The sequence below is a fragment of the Myxocyprinus asiaticus genome, chromosome 7, assembly GCF_019703515.2.
Source record: "Myxocyprinus asiaticus isolate MX2 ecotype Aquarium Trade chromosome 7, UBuf_Myxa_2, whole genome shotgun sequence".
NCBI classification, from domain to species: domain Eukaryota; kingdom Metazoa; phylum Chordata; class Actinopteri; order Cypriniformes; family Catostomidae; genus Myxocyprinus; species Myxocyprinus asiaticus.
The window spans coordinates 15,987,821-16,011,586 of record NC_059350.1 but is presented as its reverse complement, the minus strand read 5'-3'; the positions used below and the strand labels follow the sequence as shown (position 1 = coordinate 16,011,586).

The 23,766-nt window shown below is 36.8% G+C and overlaps 1 protein-coding gene across 2 annotated transcripts; it reads left to right on the top strand.

Annotated features, from left to right (window-relative positions):
• The first annotated feature begins 1,447 nt into the window (after positions 1-1,447).
• LOC127443884 (uncharacterized) lies at positions 1,448-23,378 on the top strand. 2 transcript variants are annotated; one of them, XM_051702896.1, is made up of 4 exons: positions 1,448-1,527; positions 5,083-5,161; positions 7,595-7,702; positions 17,945-23,378. In XM_051702896.1, the coding sequence occupies exon 4, from the start codon at positions 18,365-18,367 to the stop codon at positions 20,813-20,815; it is 2,451 nt and encodes an 816-aa protein (XP_051558856.1). In that variant the 5' UTR covers positions 1,448-1,527; positions 5,083-5,161; positions 7,595-7,702; positions 17,945-18,364; the 3' UTR covers positions 20,816-23,378. The 2 variants fall into 2 exon arrangements, with proteins under 2 accessions (XP_051558856.1, XP_051558855.1); XM_051702895.1 differs by lacking the exon at positions 7,595-7,702.
• The last annotated feature ends 388 nt before the right edge of the window (positions 23,379-23,766 follow it).

Sequence of the window (23,766 nt, the reverse complement as noted above, 5' to 3'; positions counted from 1 at the left end):
CTTTTCCACTCTACCCTCCCTAGCAACTGGGCCAATTTGGTTGCTTAGGAGACCTGGCTGGAGTCACTCAACAGGCCCTGGATTCGCACTCGCGACTCCAGGGGTGGTAGTCAGCATCAATACTCGCTGAGCTACCCAGGTCCCATTAGCAGCTCTTTCTATGGACCACTACATTGGTGCATCTGCCATATTGGATAGGTCAAGAGTTGTCCGTCAGCACGTGAATGTAAATTGACAGATACAGTCTGCAAAAGTCTATTATATATTTGTCAAAAGTCTATTATCTGATTTACCACAAACATGGGTCAATATTTTAGATGAAATAAAAAAAATCCTGACTTCACTTCTGAAACAGTTTTTCCCCCTCATAGCATAAACTCCTCTACAGATGAATTTATCATGGCAAACATATTGAAAATTAGCACCCAGTCAGTCAATTAATTACACGAAGAACTGTTTCCACTCCAAAGCAGTTTATGCAATGGTCTGAGGCTTCGCCATTCACTTTCAAACAGCTAACCTTGTTGACCGTCCCAAGATGGCGCCACGGTTGGCATATCCGCACACACCGAATGAGGCATCTACATATGTCTATCTATGGACATATGTCATGAATGATGAAAGAATGAAGAATTTTTGGGTGAACTATCTCTTTAAACCCCTCCCATCAAACACCTGTATGTGTGCTATGGATGGGCGATACCATTTATTTTCTTTTCGATACTGATTCCAATACTTCTATTAAATTTATTTTTTCGCGATTTCTTGGGATAAAATGGGTCATTTAAAATATTATTTTTAGTCATAATTGAAGTCATTATTATTTTTTTGTTTTTTTATCTTTTTACATTTGTGAGCCTAAACAGAAAATTATTAGATCTTCTGTTTTGTTTACCCCTACAAAAATTAACCATGGTTTCACTACAGTAACTATAGTTTAACCATGGAATTTAGTTAAACCATTGTTACCACACAATTAACCATGGTTACTACTACAATATTACTTGAGTAAAGTATAGTTAACTATTTTTTAATTACTTATTAACAACAATTACACACAAACTCAATGTCACCTTTAGATATGTTGTTGTTTTAGCGTGAATTTACTCCAGAAGTTGTTTCTCTGATTTTCTATCATTACCTCTACAAGGCACTGATCCCTCTTGTTTGAACGAGCCTTGTGACGACACAAACGCTTGTCTGCTTGCGTCTTTCAGCATGCATGTTAAAATAAGCGGAAAAACAAATAGTTCCCATCCTGCACAAGTATTTGCCCTAATCCATTTTATTTCACTTTGTTCATGTTCATGATAACCAAATAATATCCCTATTTATTTATTTATTTAAATGTTAGAATTTATATTTTTGTGTGAGGATCGATATTTTTGATACAACATCAGTATCGGAAGTATCGATACTTAAGGATAGATCCGCCCATCCCTAATGCATGCGGAAGCGCCACTGCAACCTGAAGAATCTGTGAGAGCAGAGCTTTGAACTTGAACTCGAACTCGACAAAACTCACAAGTAAGCATTTATACAACATTTCACCGTAGGCTATGCTTTATTTACTTTGTTAAATTAATGAATTTATATTTTGTCTACACGGGTACAAAGTTTAAATCTGTGACCAAGTAGCTACAAGGGTTTTACTCCGTTAAAATATTAGGCTGTGTATTTTTTGTATAGCTAAAGATGGGTTAACCGAAAGAAGCGAAAAAATAGATATTAAAACATAAGATATTTTTTCGAGTTAAGTCGATCGAGTTAAGTAATTTCACCACTCATACTAATAGACAGTTGTTTCCCCTTTTATGTTCCTATGTGTTTATACTTCCAGTTGCGCAATTAGACATTTTGATTTAAAAGAAGTACCCGCACAACCTAAAGATTATACTTGTAAGTACAGTATTTCGTACAACCTCAATGAAGCAATTGTATTCTTATTCTTTTTGCTTTTAATTCCATCAAGAACAAGGTGAGTAACATTGGCTTTAGATTTTTATTCATTCGGATATCAGAAGCTGACTTAACTTGCCAGTTTATGACAGAAGATATGTGATAGTTGTTTTTCAGGATCATTACAAGTGTTGTTTTAGGCAGAAATGTAACAGGTCCTAAATGCAATTAATTTAGGTCCTAATTGTAATAAAGTCCATAAGTGTAATAAAATGTGGTCCAAAATATAATAACATTTGATCCTAAATGTAATTAAAGGCCCGCAGTGTAATAACATTTGGCCTTAAATGTAGTTAAAGGCCCTAAGTTTAATAATATTTGGTCCTAAATGTAATAACCTTTAGTCGTAATTGTAATTTAAGGCCCTAAGTGTAATAACAGTTGGTCCTAAATGTAATAACCTTTAGTCCTAAATGTAATTAAAAGCCCTAAGTGTAATAACATTTGGTCTTAAATATAATAATCTTTAGTCCTAAATGTAATTAAAGGTCCTAAGTGTAATAACCTTTAGTCCTAAATGTAATTAAATACCCTAAGTGAAATTACATTTGGTCCAATGTAATTTAAGGACCTATGTGTAATAATATTTGGTCCTAAATAAAAACCTTTGGTCCTAAATGTAATTAAAGGCCCTAATTGTAATAACATTTGGTCTAATGTAATTTAAGTCCCTAAGTGTAATTACATTTGGTCCTAAATGTAAAAACCTTTGGTCCTAAATGTAATTAAAGGCCCTAATTGTAATAACATTTTGTCCTAAATGTAATTTAAGGCCCTAAGTGTAATAACATTTTGTCCTAAGTATAATAACCTTTAGTCCTATATGTAATTAAAGACCCTAAGTGTAATTGCATTTGGTCCAATTTAATTTAATGCCCTAAGTGTAATACAATTTGGCCCTAAATGTAATAACCTTTGGTCCTAAATGTAATTAAAGGCCCTAAGTGTAATAACATTTGGTCTTAAATGTAATAACCTTTGGTCCTAAATGTAATTAAAGGCCCTAAGTGTAATAATATTTGGTCCTAAATGTAATAACCTTTGGTCCCAAATGTAATTAAAGGCCCTAAGTGTAATAATATTTGTTCCTAAATGTAATAACCTTGGTCCTAAATGTAATTAAAGGCCCTAAGTGAATAACATTTGGTCTTAAATGTAATAACTTTTGGTCCTAAATGTAATTAAAGGCCCTAAGTGTAATAATATTTGGTTCTAAATGTAATAACCTTGGTCATAAATGTAATTAAAGGCCCTAAGTGTAATAACATTTGGTCTTAAATGTAATAGCCTTTGGTCCTAAATGTAATTAAAGGCCCTAAGTGTAATAATATTTGTTCCTAAATGTAATAACCTTTGGTCCCAAATGTAATTAAAGGCCCTAAGTGTAATAATATTTGGTCCTAAATGTAATAACCTTTGGTCCCAAATGTAATTAAAGGCCCTAAGTGTAATAATATTTGGTCCTAAATGTAATAACCTTTAGCCCAAAATGTAATTAAAGGCCCTAAGTGTAATAATATTTGTTCCTAAATGTAATAACCTTGGTCCTAAATGTAATTAAAGGCCCTAAGTGTAATAACATTTGGTCTTAAATGTAATAACCTTTAGTCCTAAATGTAATTAAAGGCCCTAAGTGTAATAATATTTGGTCCTAAATGTAATAATCTTTGGTCCTAAATGTAATTAAAGGCCCTAAGTGTAATAATATTTGGTCCTAAATGTAATAACCTTTAGTCCTAAATGTAATTAAAGGCCCTAAGTGTAATAATATTTGGTCCTAAATGTAATAACCTTTAGCCCAAAATGTAATTAAAGGCCCTAAGTGTAATAATATTTGGTCCTAAATGTAATAACCTTTAGCCCAAAATGTAATTAAAGGCCCTAAGTGTAATAATATTTGGTCCTAAACGTAATAACCTTTAGTACTACATGTAATTAAAGGCCCTAAGTGTAATAACATTTGGTCCTTAATGTAATAAACGTCCTAAAAGTAGAGACTTTTGGTCATAAATATAATTTATATATATCTAAATGTGATAACCTTTAGTCCTAAATGTAATAGACACCTTTAAATAACTTTTGGTCTTTAATGTTATAAAGGCTCTAAATGCAAAACAAGTCTAATTATAATAAAGTAATTGAAACAGAGCCAAATGCCTTGTATTTTATTTGTGTGAAGATGTAGAGGATTAACTGTGGTGGGATGTGATGGGCCGGAATAGAGACAGGGCTGATTGTTTGTCCCAGTCTGAGGAATAAAAGAGTGCAGGACAAATTTTGGATGGGCACTCAGGCTTTTTTATTATACCCAGGACAAAATATATGACACTTTGGTTAAAATATATAAGAACATTATTAGTAGTGTCTTTCTTATAACTAAAGCTAAAGAAAACCAATTATTTGACCCGTAGCCATGCAGCTTAGCATGGGTGAGCTAATTATGCACTCTGTAGCATGATAGGCCTAATAATTAATGTGTAATAATTGGCTAATTAACCTTTGACACAGAACATCACACAACTGAATAAAACTAACATACCTTGGACCTCATATTAAAAATGAAATGAAATATTTTGTGAGAAATTTAGAGTTCTCATACAGGAGAATCACACATTACGGCTTCATCATAGCAAATATTACACACATTTGACTAAAATCTTGTGTGATGTGTGTGTCGAACTTTTGCTTAATGGATCCATGAGAAATATTCATGAAACACAAGCAGAACATATTTATGTGTAAACTAGTGAAACCATTCTTACATAAATTGTCCCATTGATTTCTCTTGTGTGTATGGAAAATCCCTGTAGCCTACACAAGAGAGGCAGTAAGATCACAAACAAAGCTTGCTGCTTGTCGCGTACCCTTTATAGTGCCCTCATGTGTACAGATGTAACTTAATGGATGCCTACATGATAAGCCAATCAATTTAGCTATGATTAGTTGTTTATTGTAAAGCAATAATATTTTTAACTGAAAGTGTTAGTTGAATAATTTGTTAATGTGGGTTATTCAGTTAACAGTCTAAATCCTTACTACAGTGATTTTTAGATTTCCCAATTTTGGCACTACACAATTCACAATTGGTCACTTAGCCACTTGATTGCTTTTTGTGTTTTTTAGGTGCCTTGGGTGGAAAGGAAAGAAAAACAACGCTTGAACAGAGATGGAGCAAACTGAATCATCACATTACCCAGAAAAGGTACTGTCAACTCATTTGAGAGTATTTGAGATTTGTGTTTGTCCTCTGAAGTACTTAAACTTTTTTTATTTTTATTAACAATAACATACAAGTAAACAACAACAAAGATATAATATATACTTCTTAGACAATTCACCATACAAAATGTTTTCTCTTCCAAAATTAAAAAAATAAAATACAATTAATTAAGGCACCTCAGTTACATAAGTATTATGCATATAGGATTACAAATAAAAATCTTATAAATAGCAAATAATTTAACTGTTTGTTACAGTGTACACAAACTTAATTAATCTTCAAAAAAGCTCACTAATTTTGCCCATTAAAAAAAAAAAAAAAATCTTCTTTACCTGTTCGAGCTTTTGTCATTTTTTCTTACAAATAATAGTACTTCAGATATGCTTTAAATGCAGGTAAACTCAAATCTTTATTATCCTTGGTTTAATAATAAATACCTTTCCAACCAAAATAATACTTGAATTTAACAAAGTTTTTTGTGTATGATCACCCCAAATTATCGTGAATGGATTCAATGGTAATTTAATGTCAAGTGTAGCCAACCAACTCACTATATTAGACCAAAAGGAAACAACAAAAGGGCAATACCAAAATAAATGCATAATATTGTCCTCCTCCTCTGAACAAAATCTACAATTCAATGTTCTACTTACAAAGCTTCCTTTTTGTGAGTAATATTTTGTAAAATAATTTAAACTGAAAAGCCCACATTTGTACACTTAAAGGTGCAATATGTAACACTTTTCATGTAATATTCACATTTTTTTTGCCAATGTGTGAACGGCTTGTAACGCAACTTAAAAAATTAGCCCTTCCCGGACTTCCTAGGTTGCCTATTAAAACCAGTAGACTGATTTTCATGTGAAGGGAGCGGGTTGGTTTTGCCGGGAAAATCCAAAGGATGTGACGTTTATGCGCGCTCCCTAGAGCCTTGCCTCAGTGCTTCTCTTCCACTATTCAACAGTGACAACTGTCTACAACAGTAGGCAACGTTATCTAAGAGATGGAATCCAACAAACGGCCAGCTCCCAGCACAAAACCGACTCCTACACAAACTCAGAGTAAGCCAAAAAAACCAAAAATTTTTTTCCGAATCCCGTCTAGCTAAGCGGGAACGTGATCGTTGTTGAACGAAAACTAGAGTGAACATCAGCAGGGTATTTGATTCATGGAGGGACCTTCGTTTGGTTTTGGGGATCGAAACTGACCCTGAATTGGTGTTCTTCTTATTGGACAGGTAAGCTTACATAACTGCAAAGCATGTGAAATATAGTGCCATAAGTATTGATTTGTGATCTTGCCTGGTAATGCTGATGAATTGCAAGCTACCTTGCTTCATAACTTTCAAATAATTTCAATGATCTTCTCTTTATACTAAAAGTCAGGTATGCTGATTCACAGTAACTGACATAATGTAAATCTGTAATTATTCAGCAAGGTAAACTACAATAACACGTGAAATGAATGCTAGACAATGTTCAAGATAATAACCCATTCATTAATGTAACGTAACTTGGTTATACAGAAAATATATACAATCTGTTATTATAAAACAATAGCGCATTGATATATCAAAATGACAGTTATGATGGAATCACATCAATACTTTTAAGTATTAATTATTTCTGATTTTCAAGGCCATTGTTTCTATAATGAGAATAAATGAATAAGCAGACAAAGGGCATCCTTGACGTACAACTCTTGTTACAAATCTGTAATATTTCTTGATATATGTCCATTATTCATAATTTTACTTATATGATCTTTGTATAGTACATGGACCCATTTTATTATTGAATCCCCAAAATTAAAGAATTTTAAACCCTTATATATGTACTTCCAACGTATTGTATCAAAGGCTTTTTCAAAATCTGCAATAAATACCAATCCATCAAGTTTTTCATTATTGTAATTATGCATTATTTCTAAAAAGCCCCTGTATATTGTCTCCTATAATCTACCCTTCATGAAGCCAGTTTGATCAAAATGAATGAGATTTTGTATAACATTTTTAACTCTTATGGCTATACACTTTGCCAATATCCATGCATCACAGCAGAGCAATGTGAGAGGTTTCCAATGTTTTCTTTTTATAGGGTCTTTATATAAGCCATCTGCACCTTGTTTTAATAACAATGATATCAATCCTTCTTTTTGTGAATCAGATTGGTGACCAATAATAAAGGAATAATTGTAACATGCAAGCAAAGGTTCTTTAAGTTCTGTAAAAAATTGCTTATATACTTCAGCTGGGATACCATCCAAACCTGGCGCTTTGCCATTCTTAAAAGAACAAACAGCTTCAAATAATTAATTTTCTCTTATAAGACCCTCATGCTACTGTTGTTGTTCGAGTGTAAGGTTAGGATGGGAATAAGGTAATAACTGATCAAATTTTTTTTTTTTTTTCCTAAGGGTGATTTCACATATAGTATGTTTTAAGTGAACCAAACCCAGTTCAGTTAAAGTGAACCAGAAAAGGAACCATCCGCAAATGACCTCAGTGCTTTTGGTGTTCACAATGTAAGTAGACTAAAAAGAGGACCCAGTTTCTTTTTTTGGTTCTCTTCACATTAGTGGGTCTCAGACCCCTTGCCAATCAGAGCACTTTAAAGCGGTTCATCTTATCGCGCTGCTCTGCTCTGAATGCGGCCATTCTGTTCATTTTAGGTGCTCAAAAATTACAATAACGGAATATGAAACATAAAAACATGTCATGGTAATCATGGTATATCTATATTCACTTAAATTCCCATATGTGGACAGTAAATTGTAACTGGAAAATGAAGTATATAACGCAGATATGTATGGCAAGCCATGAGGTACTTGCAAAACAGACTGGTACCTCTTCGCTTTCACATTGCACAAATCAATCGAACCACAAAAGGACCTACAAACGAACTGTACTCAGACCACCTCCTGAGGTGGTCTGAGTACAGTTGGCTTTTGGGTCCTTTTAGGGGGGTCTGAGACCACTTGGGTTGTTCACATATACACGTTATACCGCTCTGAGTGCGCTTGGAGTGCTCAAACGATCTAGGTGTGAAAACGCCCTAAATGTATCACTATAATATTGTATTAAGGCATTTAATATCTCAGTTGAAGATGATACGAAAGACCCATCCTCATTAACCAGTCGACATCTATTTTTACAAGTGATGTTCCTTTTTTGTAACTGTAATTTTTTTTCTAGCATTTCATTGCTCCATCCAAATTGCTTTTGATCTTTGAATAATTCCACTCACTTTATTTTGATAATATAATTCTAATTATTTTTACTTTGTGTGCAATGCAATTTTTAATTCTTAATTTACCGAAGTCATGGCATCTATAGCAGCATTTAAGTTATCACTTACTGTATTAATTGTTTTTTCCTAAAATGCAATTTTCTATTCCTCCATGAGGAGTAGCTAATTACATAAACTCTAAAGGCACATCCCATAATACATGAGGGTTAAATGTTTGATTATTTATAGACAAAATCTATAATAAATTGTCTTGTTTTGGTAAGGATAATTTAGTAAGGATTGATTGAATTTCCAATAATTAGAACCCAAAGAATCATCTTCTTCTAATAAAGTTATATAAAAAAATACTATGATCGGAACGAAAAAATTCAGCTATATTAATCTTTCTCACTTTAGATACGAGGGAAAATGCAATAAAAAATTATCAATACAACTGGCTTTTTCTTTCTTGCACCAGGTATATCTTAGGTGCTGAACTAGAACAGAATTAAAATCTCCTCCTATTATATAATACGAGTTTGGATTATTTATTTCTAGGAGCTTATGTAAACTGTTTTCAAAAAAGACAGGCTCATCAGAATTTGGTGCATAAATATTAATGAAATAAAATCAAAAATTATTAATTGAAATTTCGACTAAAATCCATCTCCCAAACATATCTTTTTTTTTTCTTTTTTTTTGCAATTAACATTTTTATTGATTCATAAGTTAACACAAAGAAAAAAACAACATATACTGTATATAATGAATCAATCACTTTTAACATTAAACCCCCACTATAACCCCTTCCCCTACCAATCTCCCACCCCACCCTGACCCCCCCACGAACAGCCCTGTGGTCAATAGAATATAGACACACACATAAAAAAATAAAAACAATTAAAAAAAATAAAAATACAATAGTCAAGTATAATTAAAAACGAAACTCTAAATTACTCTCTCCACCGCCCCTCCTCGAGAGTCACCCAGAAACGCTCAATAAGTGCCCCATTTCTTATTGAAAAAATTCCTAACTCCCATCCTTCTGTTCGACCCCTCCTCCAAGGCAGCCACCCTCCCCATCTCCGCACACCACTCTGGGAATGAGGGTGCTCCATCTGACTTCCATCCCCTTAAAATAACCTGCCTACCAATCATCACACTGGTCAAAACCCAATTTTTTATGTACTTATCCTCCAAATTTATGACCTCCCCATCTCCCAAAATACAGAGTCTGGGGCAGAACGAGATTTGAGTGTTCAACCCATCACATACAAAACTTTGCACCTTCAACCAAAATTCTTGGATCTTACGACACCCCCCAAAAATATGAGTTGTGTCTCCATCTTCTGAATGGCATTGCCAGCAGGTGGGTGTGTCTATACTATTTAGAAGGGGTCCAATAAACTCTATGTAAAATCTTAAATTGCATAAGGCGCACCCTTGCCTCTCTAGATGCAGACTTTATGTTTTTTAGAATCCTAGCCCACACTCCCTCCTCCAATAACAAATTTAAATCTTCCTCCCATAATCTTTTGAGAGAATTTAAAGCTCCGTCCCCCAGACTCTGAATTAGCAGGGAGTAATACACTGATGCCTCATGACCCTTCCCAAAAGCAGCAGTCACCACTCCCAGGGTATCTGCCGCTCTAGGAGGGTGTGTGCTACTCCCAAAAACAGTGCAGAGCAGGTGGCGCAGATGTAAATACTTATATAATTAAGATCTGGGAATCCCAAAATGTTGAATCAAATTTTCAAAAGATCTCAATATTCCACTCTCATATAGGTATTAACCCCCCTCACAATCCAATCTGACCAACAGAAAGGGGACTTATTAATACATAGTTTAGGGTTCAGCCATATGCTCGAGACTACGTTTAAATAAATATCCGAGTTAAACACTCTGGATGCTTTTGTCCATATCGAGTGCAAATGCGAGATAACGGGGTGTGACTTTACTTCTCTAATTAATTTGATAGAAGGGCTTTGCAGTGGTGAGATAGGGGCAAGAACTTCCTTTTCAATACAAAACCAGGGAGGGGCTCTCTCAGGTGGAAGCGACCAATGAGCCAAATGTCTGGGACCGAATGCATAATAATAAAACAAAATCTTGGGTAGGCCTAACCCACCTTTGTCAATTGGCCTATGTAATTTATTGAAATTTAACCTGGGACGCTTACCATTCCAAATATAGGACTTTGCTATGCTATCAAATTGTTTGAAATAAGAGAGGGGGACATCTACAGGGAGAGATTGTAACAGGTAGTTGAATTTTGGAATACAATTCATTTTAATTACATTAACCTTCCCAATCATAGATAAATGTAATGAAGCCCATCTGCCCACATCGTTCGAAAATCTTTTTATTAAGGGATTAAAATTATCTCTGACTAAATCAGACAAATTTGCTGGGAATAAAATGCCCAAATACTTAATGCCCTGTTTGGGCCACTGGAAGGCTCCCGGCTGGAAGGCCGTTACTGGACAGTATGCTGTCAGAGCCAAAGCTTCGGATTTAGACCAATTGACTTTGTATCCTGAGAACTTGGAAAAGGAATTAATAATTCTGTGGAGGCAAGGCATAGATCTAGTAGGGTTAGAGACAAATAATACAATATAATCTGTGTAAAGCAGAAGTTTATGCACCACACCTCCCGCCATCACCCCTGGAAAATAATCCTCCTTTCTTATCGCGGCTGCTAACGGTTCCAGGGCAAGACAGAACAATAACGGGGAAAGAGGGCAACCCTGCTGAGTGCCCCTATTCAGAGTAAAATAATCAGAAATTAATTCATTTGTTTCAACTGCTGCTAGAGGGTGTCTATAAAGTAACTTAATCCAATCAATAAATGTATTCCTGAACCCATACATTTCCAAAATCTTAAAAAGATAATCCCATTCTACCATATCAAACACCTTTTTGGCATCAAGTGAGATGGCAGCGACCGGAGACTGATCATTTGCTACTGACCACGTAATATTGATGAAACGCCTAATGTTACCAGAAGAGCTACGGCCCCGAATAAACCCCACCTGATCTATATGTATAAGAGATGTCATAACTTAATCGGTTAGCCAAAATTTGTGCCAAAATTTTTACATCTAGCTGGATCAGGGAAATTGGACGGTAACTTTTACACTTGCTTGAATCTTTGTCCTTTTTGAGAATCAGACTGATCCGGGCTTGTGTCATGGTTGGGGGAAGCTTTCCATTCTTTAATGATTCCGTATAAACTTCTAACAAAAGTGGAGCCAATTCTGTAGCATAGGATCTAAAAAATTCAGCAGCAAAACCATCTGGCCCCGGAGCCTTGCCTGAAGGTAAGGTCTTAATTACCTCGTCAAGCTCCTCCAAGGTTATCTCAGAATCAAGAGAATTTTTTGCTCAGTCATCAATTTAGGGAGTTCTAATGGTTCCACAAGTTGTCTAATATCCTCATCAGTAGACAAAGACGTGGAACTATAAAGATCAATATATAACTCTTTAAAGGCATTATTAATATCAATGGCTGAGGTAAAAATTTCACCACCAGCAGATTTCACTGAGGGAATGATAGAAAAAGATTCTCTCTGCTTTATATATCTAGCCAAAAGCTTCCCCGCTTTGTCCCCCGACTTATGACTGTCTTGCCCTGAATAACCAAAACTCCACTTTCCGTGACAAAATAGTATTATATCTGTATTTCAATCGGGTCAATTCCCTGAGGCCATCAGATGACATTCGGTGCTTCAGCTCTTCCTCTACACTTTTAATATTCCCTTCCAACTCCACAAGTTCTCGTGCTTTGGATTGTTTGGTAAATGAGGCATACTGTATGATCCGACCCCTAAGAACCGCCTTGAGTGCCTCCCAAGCCATGCCCACAGAAGATACTGAGGACCAGTTGGTCTCCATATAAACATTGATTTCAGTCTTTAACATATGTTGGAAATCAGGATTTTGCAAAAGGGATACATTAAAGCACCAACTATATGATTTATTTTTCTCCATATGTGGCAACACCTCTAAGCTCACCAGGGCGTGATCTGAGACTAAGATGTTTCCAATTGAGCAATCCACAACAGATGTAATGATTCTGTTAGAATAATAGAATTATTCTATTCTAGAATAAATCTTATGGACTGATGAAAAAAATGTATAGTCCCTACCAGATGGGTTCAAAAGTTGCCAAATATCTGCAAGAACAAGATGTTTACACATCCTGTGAAGCATCAGTGTTGCTCTAGGGGGCTTACACACTTTTGCTTTGCTATGATCAAGGACTGAGTCCATCAATAGATTAAAGTCTCCTCCCAATATTATATCATGAGGGGTGCCAGCGGTTTGCAACATCCCTTCAAGATCAATAAAAAAGCCCTGATCATCAATGTTAGGCGTGTAAATATTAGTCAAAACCAACCTTTGCCCCAGAATTTCTGCTAAAACTATAATGATTCTCCCTAATTTATCTTTAATCTGTTTGAGAGATTTGAACTGTAGATGCTTACTTATCAATGTAATGACTCCCCTGCTCCTAATTGAGCCAGCACTAAAGAAAATATGTCCACCCCATATTTTCCCAAATTATTCAGCTTCCAGCGAGGAAAGATGTGTTTCTTGAAGAAACACTATATCACATTTCTTGCGCTTAAGAAAATAAATAACCTTCCTTCTTTTTATGGGGTACCCCAACCCATTCACATTCCATGTGGAGAAAGATAACCCGCTCATATTAACATTTGACATTTTGATATAATAGACAAAATAAATTGTGTCAAAAACAAGATTATACAGACCACATGCCAACATTAGTGCAACAATCAAACCCCGAATTTCACCATATCTCTGCCTTCTTCATGCTCAGGAATTCCAACAATCCGTACGTTGTTTCTCCGGCTCCTATTTTCGAGATCTTCTAGTTTTTCCAAAACATTTTCCACGTCTATTTTGGTCGCAAGCAGATTAGCGGATAATTCCCTTTCCAATGACTCCAGATAATAGATCCGTTTCTCAACATCTGCCACTCTTGTAACCAACAAATAGAATTTTGTTTCCATCACTGTAATCAATCGACGTATTACAGCAAGATCCTCCAAGTCAGCAACAACCTTCGTCAGCATCACCGACATGTTGGACAGTTGATGCTGAATTTCCCCGGCCGCGCCATCCAAATCGAGTCCCCGGTCTGCAGGCCCATCAGAGGTTTCAGCTTGAGCACATAAGTGTCTTTTTATATCTTCAGAGCCCAAGGATTTTGACTTATTTGCCATGTTTACCTCAAAGGACAAATATGTAACTGGGTGTATCGAATCTCACCGGATTATAACATGAAAATAATTAAAAAACTAGCAAAGTGCGCAGAGCTCGTCACTCACACGTCTGGTCCTCGCATGGTGTCATGTGACCCTCCTCCCAAACATATCTTTTTCTACATTATGTATAGTAGTGGTTAAATGCTTTTTAAACATAATTAGTACACTTCTTTGATACCTTAAACCATGATTAAATAGCATTTCTCCATCCCATTCTATTTTCCTTTTACTTTCATCTTCTGGTACAGAGTGAGTTTCTTGTAAGCAAATAATATCATAAACTCTTAACCAAGTAAATGGGTGTCTCAATGAGCTCCCTAGCTCCTTATGTCATGAATCGGTATATCGTGAACACGAATTCAGGCATAGGCAAGGTTGTTCAATTACTGAACATTTTTACAGTTATGACTTATTACCTGCGACACGATAAAGAGCTTGCGCACACAGGCACAGCTGTTATCAATCAACACCATCGCTGTATAAATGATACTATCATTCACTTTCTTGGAGATACTCAAATGTACAGTGTTATTATGAAAGAGAAATGACATTAAATAAAGAAATAAAAATATAAAGGAGTGTATTTTAAACCTACTTTCACTAATATTTAAAAGATTGTTTCTCTTTCATGGTCATCATGGATAAAAGACATTACAAACAACATCCCTTTTAAAGAGAAAATAAGGCTTTGATATCATATACTTACACTTGTGCTCGTCTTCCAAGAACTTGAGAGACTTCAGAAGATCTGACGACGTTTCTGGAAAGGGAACATAGTGAGCAACGATGCTCCCTGGTTTTAAAATGCACTGTGGGATTTTTTAGGGAGTGAACGTTTCAGTGCACTGGAACGATTTTGCGAATGAGACAGCCCTTAAAATGACAGACTCCCTGATCAGTGCCCTGACTACTGAACTAGGGAGCTGATTTAGACACACCTAATATCTCCATATGCTTCTGCTTATTTACTAAGCCATTAGTATTATTACTTGCAATGCATATAATTTAATCAAGTCATGATTTGATACAGAAAAAAAAAGGAAATATAACACTAAAAAGGTTCATTCCACACTTAATCATTTGAAAGCATAGTCTTCTTATCGAAACTAGATTTGCAAGTACCCTGTAATATTATATTACATTCAATATAATTGCTGTACGATTTTGGGTCTGTTTCAAAACTTAGTGAGCTGGCTCGTTATCTTATTACATAGGAAGCTGCCTTCTATGGCAGCATCCTAACTGAAATTCAAATCGCGCCAGAGACTATTTAGCAGAGACGGGCCACTTCTATTAAAATTAATGGGAGAAATTGGAACGGTCAACGGATTTAGAAAGGAAGTACTGCCTTACTGGTAAAAGATCCAATCACCTTTTAGATACAGACATCGTCTGTCAATCAACTTTAAAATACGCATTATCATTAACTAAACAAGACGTAAAAATATTGTGTAATGTAATCTGAGGTAAAGAAGCACAATTTATGATACCAGTGTTGTCAGATTTTACTGATGTTTTGAAATATATTCTTTGATTGTAATCTTGACCAACCTGTAAGGGGGTTCAGTGGAAAGGAGGAGGCGAGAACCGGCTTAATAATATAAATAATAATTTAATAAACAATTTAAACAAACACACAACCAAAAACCACACAGTGCAGCTGCCTGCAATTCTCTCTCTCTCTTGAACTGTCGTCCCCGGCCGCCTTTATCCCTCGCGCGCCCCATCAGGCTGATTGGGGACCGGGTGTGTCTCATTCCAGCCCGCCCCCGCCCTCCTCGGCTCTACACTACTCCCGGCGTTGCCTCAGGTGACATGAGAGGAATGAAGCAATACTGTACAGAGCATAAATGCACATAACACACAGACATTTTTGGTAAAATATTCAGTTTTATAACATATTAAACTTTTTTTATTGATACTTTTCAGTATTGAATTTATCGTAAGTATATTTATAATCAAAATTTTGCTTAGTCTGCCATCTTGGATTTATTTTTCACCAAGCTTATCACATTTAATTTTGTGATCGATACGATAGGATACATACAGTAATACCTTAGAATTTTGCCAAAACTAGAAATCTTAGGAAGCTTAATTAAGATACCTAACTTTTGGAACAGCCTTCGTGTTGGGAGTGTGCCTATGATGTCTTGCCTCCAAGGTAGCTCACTTAGGTTTTGAAACAGACCCATTGTGCCTATGTAGAGCATTTCAGTTAGGATGCTACCATAGATGCCAGCTGCCTATGTAGGCAGGAGACAGCAGGACAGCTCACTATGTTTTGGAACAGACCCAGTGTCACCCAAAGTGCAAGCCTTTCAGCCGTGTTTATATTCATACAACCTTGAGTGCCTTATTGATTTTATAAAATGGTCACCACAGAATAAAAAAGGACACAAATTTTTATTATAATGTTATTTTTAGAAGGAAAATAATTTAATACCACTGAAAAATATAAAACCATTGGTTTAAAGTAAACCTGGTCTTACTAAAAAATTACGTGCCTAATTATACGTTTGGCTGCAGCTTCCTGGTTAAATGTCCAGCAGGGGGCATAAAAAGCGAGTGAAATGGTGTTGTAATCAGACGAGGCTTTTAATGTGAATATTAGTTGGAGGTTTTAATGAGTAAAATGTACCTCCCTAAGCTTAAACTTTAAACTAAACCTAACCAATGGTGTCCTAAAATCAAATAAGAGGTGAACAAAATAGACATCCTTATCCTTAACCAACACCTTAACCTAACTGATAGTGTCTAAGAAGAAATTCTCAATGAAAAGCTAATTTTCTGAAGCAACCACATCATACTGTGTCACTTCTATTACAGCTTGCATGCTTGGTTGGTCTCGAACCGCAGTCTTCCAAGTCTAAAGTCTGAAGTTATGTGCCCTTCAAGTGGAGGCGGAAATAACGTAATTACGAGTTACGAGCACATGAAAGACCCAGCGAAGTCATATTTATGAGTGGGAAAGTCAGAATTCTAGATGATACACAAGTTTCAAAGTTTGAACTTTGTAAGGGCTGTGTCTACATGAAAGATGATGGAAACCAATGATTTTGCAAACTTATTTTAACTTCTGTACTTTATTTCAAAAATATTAATTTGTTATATATAACTCACCCTTTGTGATTTGTTTTAAGCAAATTAATTAATAATATGTTAGATACCATGCATTAAAAAAACATATACTCTGTGTCATGTATAACTGATACAGGTTTATCCACTAATGTGTATTCACCGGTACACCATAAAAAGAGCTTTTGCCGTCACTCTTTGTGTATTTGTTTGAGTTTGGCTCCTTCTGTATTTTGTTTCCCATTTGAATGCTGAATGTCGTAGTAACGAATGCCTAGCTCGGAGGTACGAGCTTCCCAGGTCAACTTGAAGGCAGCATTAATCGCATTGGAATATGTGTGTAAATTATTCAAGCGTTAAAATGTATAGTTTTTCAAATGATGCGTTAGTAAAAGTGTTTTGATATCATAACACAGCTGTGTGTAAGTAATAGTGCTAAAAATATGTGTTTATTAAGTCATAATGAGTCGCTGTAGTGAATAAAATGCACAGTTGTTGTAGCGCCTCTATTGTTAATTTCACCAGGAAACTGTGATGAAGTGTAGAACACGGCACGTAAAAGTCAGTTTGCAAAAATTTTGTTATAGTAACATTCTTTCTGTGAGACTAGGTTGTTTAAAGTTGTGGATTATAAGTGTAGAATCAGTATATTTAAAGAATATTGCAAAATATATAGATACTGTATATACAAATATATAAGTAGTTTGAGAGTGTTGGGAGACCGACTCGATTGCGTCATGGAAGTGGGTGGCCGCTTCTCAGCTCGTCTGGCAGGCCTAGCTGGCCTCGATTCTCTGACTGGTGGAGTTTTCTCTGCTGGATCTTGGCTATTGTAGTTCTTCAACAGAAATTCCACTAAACACGATATTTAAACAATGAAGCGGGCTGATGGCTTCAACAAAGACATATACCACTATTAACAACCTCAGAGCTCACAGAATGTCTGGATGTAAAGGTTTATAAGTTATCTTTGGACAAAATGAATGGACTTTTTACTTCCGGAACCCAACTGTTGCGCTCTATTGACCAATCAGCATCCAGGACCAGAACTATGTGTTTTATAATCATGTTTAAAACTCAAATTTTCTTTAATAAATGTTCCACTAGTTGAAAAAGTTATTTCCAGACTAATGGAAAGTTTTTTCATTGTTATTATCTATTCTTCTTTCAGCATACAGAAGATTCCTCACACAACAGAACATCAGAGATTAGGACAGAGCTAAATAGTGCCATACCTGAGGACACAAATGCATTAGAAAGGACCACTACAAAAGAACATTCTCAGAAAGACAAAACAGCAGTCAAAAGACCTACCAGTGGGGCTACTGAACTTGAGGTACCACCACACCTAAGCATTCAAGAAAATGGGGATGGGAAATCAAGCATACAGAGATGGCCATTTTGATCAGAGGATGTACTGGAGGAACAGGATGACCACAAGTACAAAGAAGGAGCTGGGGACAGTAGTGCACAATCAAACAAATCACCATGCAGACACTGCACAAAACCAGTGAGTACAAATAATGTGAGGAATGAGATCAAAGAGCTCCCGAGTAACAGTACATCTAACTTGAGGACAGAGCCAAATAAAATGGATGACTGGACCAAAGAAGATGTCCATCAATGGCTCACAAATGCAATCAAAATCCCTCAAAAGTATGCTGATATTCTTTGCAATGAGGATGTTTCAGGAGCCTCTCTGATTTTATTCAATAAACAAGACTTTCTAGACATTGGTTTGAAGCATGGACCTGCTGTTCAAATCCTTAAAAAAGTGGCTCAGTTCAAAGCATCCTCAGTAACTTTCAAGAACAGTGGCATACCAGAGGATACAAGTGTGGGACAAGTATGGACCTCTACAATAGAATATTATCAGCAAGACAAAACAGCAGTCAAAGGTCCTACCAGTGGGGCTACTGAACTTGAGGTAACACCACACCTAAGCATTCAAGAAAATGGGGATGGGAAATCAAGCGTACAGAGATGGCCATTTAGATCAGAGGACGTACTGGAGGAACAGGATGACCACAAGTACAAAGAAGGAGCTGGGGACAGTAGTTCACAATCAAACAAATCACCATGCAGACACTGCACAAAACAAACGAGTACAAATAATGTGAGGAGTGAGACCAAAGAGCTTCTGAGTAACATTACATCTAACTTGAGGACAGAGCCAAATAAAATGGATGACTGGACCAAAGAAGATGTCCATCAATGGCTCACAAATGCAGTCAAAGTCCCTCAAAAGTATGCTGATATTCTTTGCAATGAGGATGTTTCAGGAGCCTCTCTGATTTTATTCAATAAACAAGACTTTCTAGATGTTGGTTTGAAGCATGGACCTGCAGTTCAAATCCTTAAAAAAGTGGCTCAGTTCAAAGCATCCTCAGAAAATTTAAAAAACAGTGGCATACCAGAGGATACAAGTGTGGGACAAATATGGACCTCTACAATAGAACATTATCAGCAAGACAAAACAGCAGTCAAAAGACCTATCAGTGGGGCTACTGAACTTGAGGTACCACCACACCTAAGCATTCAAGAAAATGGGGATGGGAAATCAAGCGTACAGAGATGGCCATTTAGATCAGAGGACGTACTGGAGGAACAGGATGACCACAAGTACAAAGAAGGAGCTGGGGACAGTAGTTCACAATCAAACAAATCACCATGCAGACACTGCACAAAACAAACGAGTATAAATAATGTGAGGAGTGAGACCAAAGAGCTTCCGAGTAACATTACATCTAACTTGAGGACAGAGCCAAATAAAATGGATGACTGGACCAAAGAAGATGTCCATCAATGGCTCACAAATGCAATCAAAGTCCCTCAAAGGTATGCTGATATTCTTTGCAATGAGGATGTTTCAGGAGCCTCTCTGATTTTATTCAATAAACAAGACTTTCTAGATGTTGGTTTGAAGCATGGACCTGCAGTTCAAATCCTTAAAAAAGTGGCTCAGTTCAAAGCATCCTCAGAAAATTTAAAAAACAGTGGCATACCAGAGGATACAAGTGTGGGACAAGTATGGACCTCTACAATAGAACATTATCAGCAAGACAAAACAGCAGTCAAAAGACCTATCAGTGGATCTACTGAACTTGAGGTACCGCTAAGCATTCAAGAAAATCGGGATGGTACACCAAGCATACAGAGATGTCCGCAGGCCTCAGAGGACATACCGAAACATAAAGACAATGGAGGGGAGTCCTATCCTGACACTGCCCTTGTTCAAAAGGATGAATTAAAATTTGAGGAACATGACCTCAAGGACAAAAAAGAATGTGGGGCAAGTGATGTACAACAATTTCCTGTGACATACTGCACAAAACCAACAAATAAAAATACTCTGTGTGCGCCGCGGCCTTTTGATAAAATCAGCACCACATTTGAATACAAGCAAAATGAAATACTTCCTCCTGAGACTGGTCCAAGCAATCTTATTGACCCTGTGCATGAGTACAAGCTCCTAGTACACACAGAGAATGCTTCAGAGAAGGATATCCTTAAAAAATTCACAGATGAAGTATTCTGGTTTGCTGCAGGTTGCCTGAATTATCGAACAAATGGAACTATCCATTTTGGAGTTGGAGATGAGCCACAGTATAAACATGGGCAAATTATTGGACTAGAGTTAAGATCTCCAAAAGACTTTATAGATGCATTTGATAGGGGTCTCAAGGAGCACTTTAAAGGACATACTGTTACTGCAATGGCATGCATTCGGCCCCCAAAGTTCTTTAAGGTTAAATGTCCAGACAACATCAAAGTGGACAGGTGGGTTATTGAGGTTGATGTTGTCCCAAAGTATAAATTAACTTTGGAAAAACTCTTTTACACTACAATAGACAAGAAGAGGAGGAAGTCAAAATGCTTTTTTATTCGTTTAGGTGCAAACACCACAAATCATATTCCTGAAAAGGATCCAAGGACTGTTAAGCAGAACATGAAGACATTAAAAAATTCTGTGAAATGTTGGGCTTCATTTAGAAAGTTGGCTGAAAAAGGCTATAAAGATCAGGCTCTGGCGAGACCATGAAAATCCCAGGTGATCAGCAGCTCCCCAGTCATCCAAATACAGCGCTGGAACTCACCAGAGTACTAATCACCCGCACCTGCAGCCAATTCAAGATACCAATCAGCACCACTATAAGAAGCACACACAAACACTCACTCTATGTCTGGTTACCAACGTGTTCACAGATTCTAACCCCCTGTTCCAGTGATCTGCCTGAGATTACATACCTGTGCTCTAAGCGATCTCCTGCAGAATACTAACCCTTTCTCCAGCGATCTCCTGTGAATTACTCATCTGTGCCCCAACGATCTCCTGTGGATTACACACCCGTTCTCCTGTGAAATACTTACCTGTTCTCCTATGTCCTCCTGTGGGTTAGTTCCCAAAGCTCCGGTGCTCACCTGTGATGCACTCATCTGTGGATTCACCCTCACCAAGTGAACACCTCCCTTGACATCAACTCACCTCTGTGTATCTGGCTTAGTCTTACCATTCACTCTCCATCTCCACCAAGAACTGTACTTCACCTGTACTTCACCTGTTCACGCTGATAGCGTAATGTGTTTCATCAGAACGTGCGTAGAGGAAGTGATTCCGACCAGAACTGTACGAATCTATCCGAATCAGAAGCCGTGGATCAATAGCGATGTTCGCGCGGCACTTAATGTGCTGACCTCTGCTTTTAATTCCGGGAATGCGGAGGAGCATAATCAAGCCAGTTATGCCCTCCGAAAAACTATCAAAACAGCAAAACGCCAGTACAGGAGCAAGATTGAAGGACAGTTTAACACCACCAACTCTAGAAGCATGTGGCAGGGAATTAACATCATCACGGACTTTAAAGGGAATAAAAGCTCCGCCATGAACACCGCTGCCTCTCTACCGGATGAGCTAAATACTTTTTATGCTCGTTTCGAGGGAAATAACACCGCCCTCGCGGAGAGAGCTCTCACGGCTGAAGCTACAGAGGTCAGTTCACTCTCTGTCTCTGTAGCGGATGTAACCCGATCCTTCCGACGGGTGAATATCCGCAAAGCCGCAGGTCCAGACGGCATTCCGGGCCGCGTCATCAGAGCATGCGCGAACCAGCTGGCTGGTGTTTTTACGGACATTTTCAACCTTTCCCTCTCTTTGTCTGTAGTCCCCACATGCTTTAAAACATCCACCATTGTGCCTGTTCCAAAACAATCAAAAATAACTTGTTTAAATGACTGGCGTCCTGTTGCTCTGACCCCCATCATCAGCAAATGTTTTGAGAGACTAATCAGAGATTACATCTGCTCTGTCTTGCCACTCAATCTTGACCCGCTGCAGTTTGCTTACCGCAACAACCACTCCACTGATGATGCCATTGCATCTACAATACACACTGCTCTCTCCCACCTGGAAAAAAAGAACACTTATGTGAGAATGTTGTTTGTAGACTACAGCTCAGCATTCAACACCATAGTGCCCTCCAAGCTAGATGAGAAACTCTGGGCTCTGGGCTTAAACAGCTCGCTGTGCAGCTGGATCCTGGACTTCCTGTCAAGCAGACGCTTCTAACTCAGCTAGTTTTGAACAACAATTGAATCTTTAAATACTTTGTTTCCAATTTGTTTTATTTTTAGTTATTTCTCTTGTAAAATAACAGTTCCAGTCCCATTCACAAGATTGCTTAATTTAAAAACTTTACCAAATAAATATAGGACCAAATAAACGGTTTCCACAGAATAATAAACAAAGAAATTGATTAAATCAGTGATTTGCATATGTTTAGTATCATTAACCCTTTATTTGCAATGATGGCGCAAGATATTGTGTTTAAGTGATTTATGTGGCCAGACATTTTCTGATGTATGGTTTTATTTATTTGGATTATAATTTGAATTATATTTGAAGTATCCCTGTAATGCTTGTCAAGTCATTTTTATTTGTATAGCACCTTTCACAACACACATCGTTTCAAAGCAGCTTTACAGAAGATCAGGCATTAACAGAAGATAAAACTGTGATATCTATAAAGTCTTAGAGTCATCATTGTGTAGTTTGATCAAATTTGATTGTGTATTGTTTGAAAATAAGTAATTCAATAATATTTGTATTTATAACCCTTGTCTGCCACGTGTAAATTACATCTGTGATCTCTGTTGCACAACAATGAAGACTGTATTGATGGACACATAAGTGCAACTCAGTTCATTGCTTTATATTTGAAGCCTTCATATGAAGAGTTGAACAATCCTCTGCCTCCTGTCTTGCTTCTCGCCGGAGATCCGCAATAGATGAACAGTCCACCACATAAACTTATATTATCATACAGTTCCTCACAGCCTTTGTTCATCATCTCCTGATAATCGGCATTCTTCGTTGTATTAAAGCGTTTTTCATTTTAAGTTTAGTAGGGGACGTTCACACTGAACGTGTTTTGCGTCTGTCCGAGCTGTTTTTCAATGTAAAGCAGCGTCTCGCACAGGAACACCTGTAAATATGGATTATTCCTACAATTCTGTGTCATTTAAGTCCCCATTACAAGAAGTGTGTGTGCTATTTATATTGTTTAATTTCACCCGATTAAAAAGAATAAAGACTTTTTATAATGTTACACACTTTTGTGGGATTAAAAGTTACATTTTAAATAATTGAACTCCTTTTCTATTGCACTGTCATTTTCTCATGTCCCAAAAACTGAGACATTTTGTAATTTTAGTAAATTAGATTGACCAGTATGACTAATAAAATCTTGAATATGTCCCTGTAATGATGAAACATGAAGAAACTTGTAAAAGTGTGTTTTATTTTTCAAACAGGGGCTGGGCAATAGTAAACCACTTTTTTGTTAGGACTGCATCACTGCTGCAAAGGTTTGATAAGGAAATTGCGGCATTTGACTGGGGTCTGTCAATGAATCATTGGCTATATAGCCTAATGCCAAGAAATAAAGCCAACGCTGCTGCTGTACGTGCGAGATGTGAAATGTAAAGAACCAATGC

What these genes read in the sequence shown, in the direction of transcription:
- LOC127443884 (XM_051702895.1), top strand. Translation starts at nt 18,365, where the DNA reads ATGGATGACTGGACCAAAGAAGATGTCCATCAATGGCTCACAAATGCA.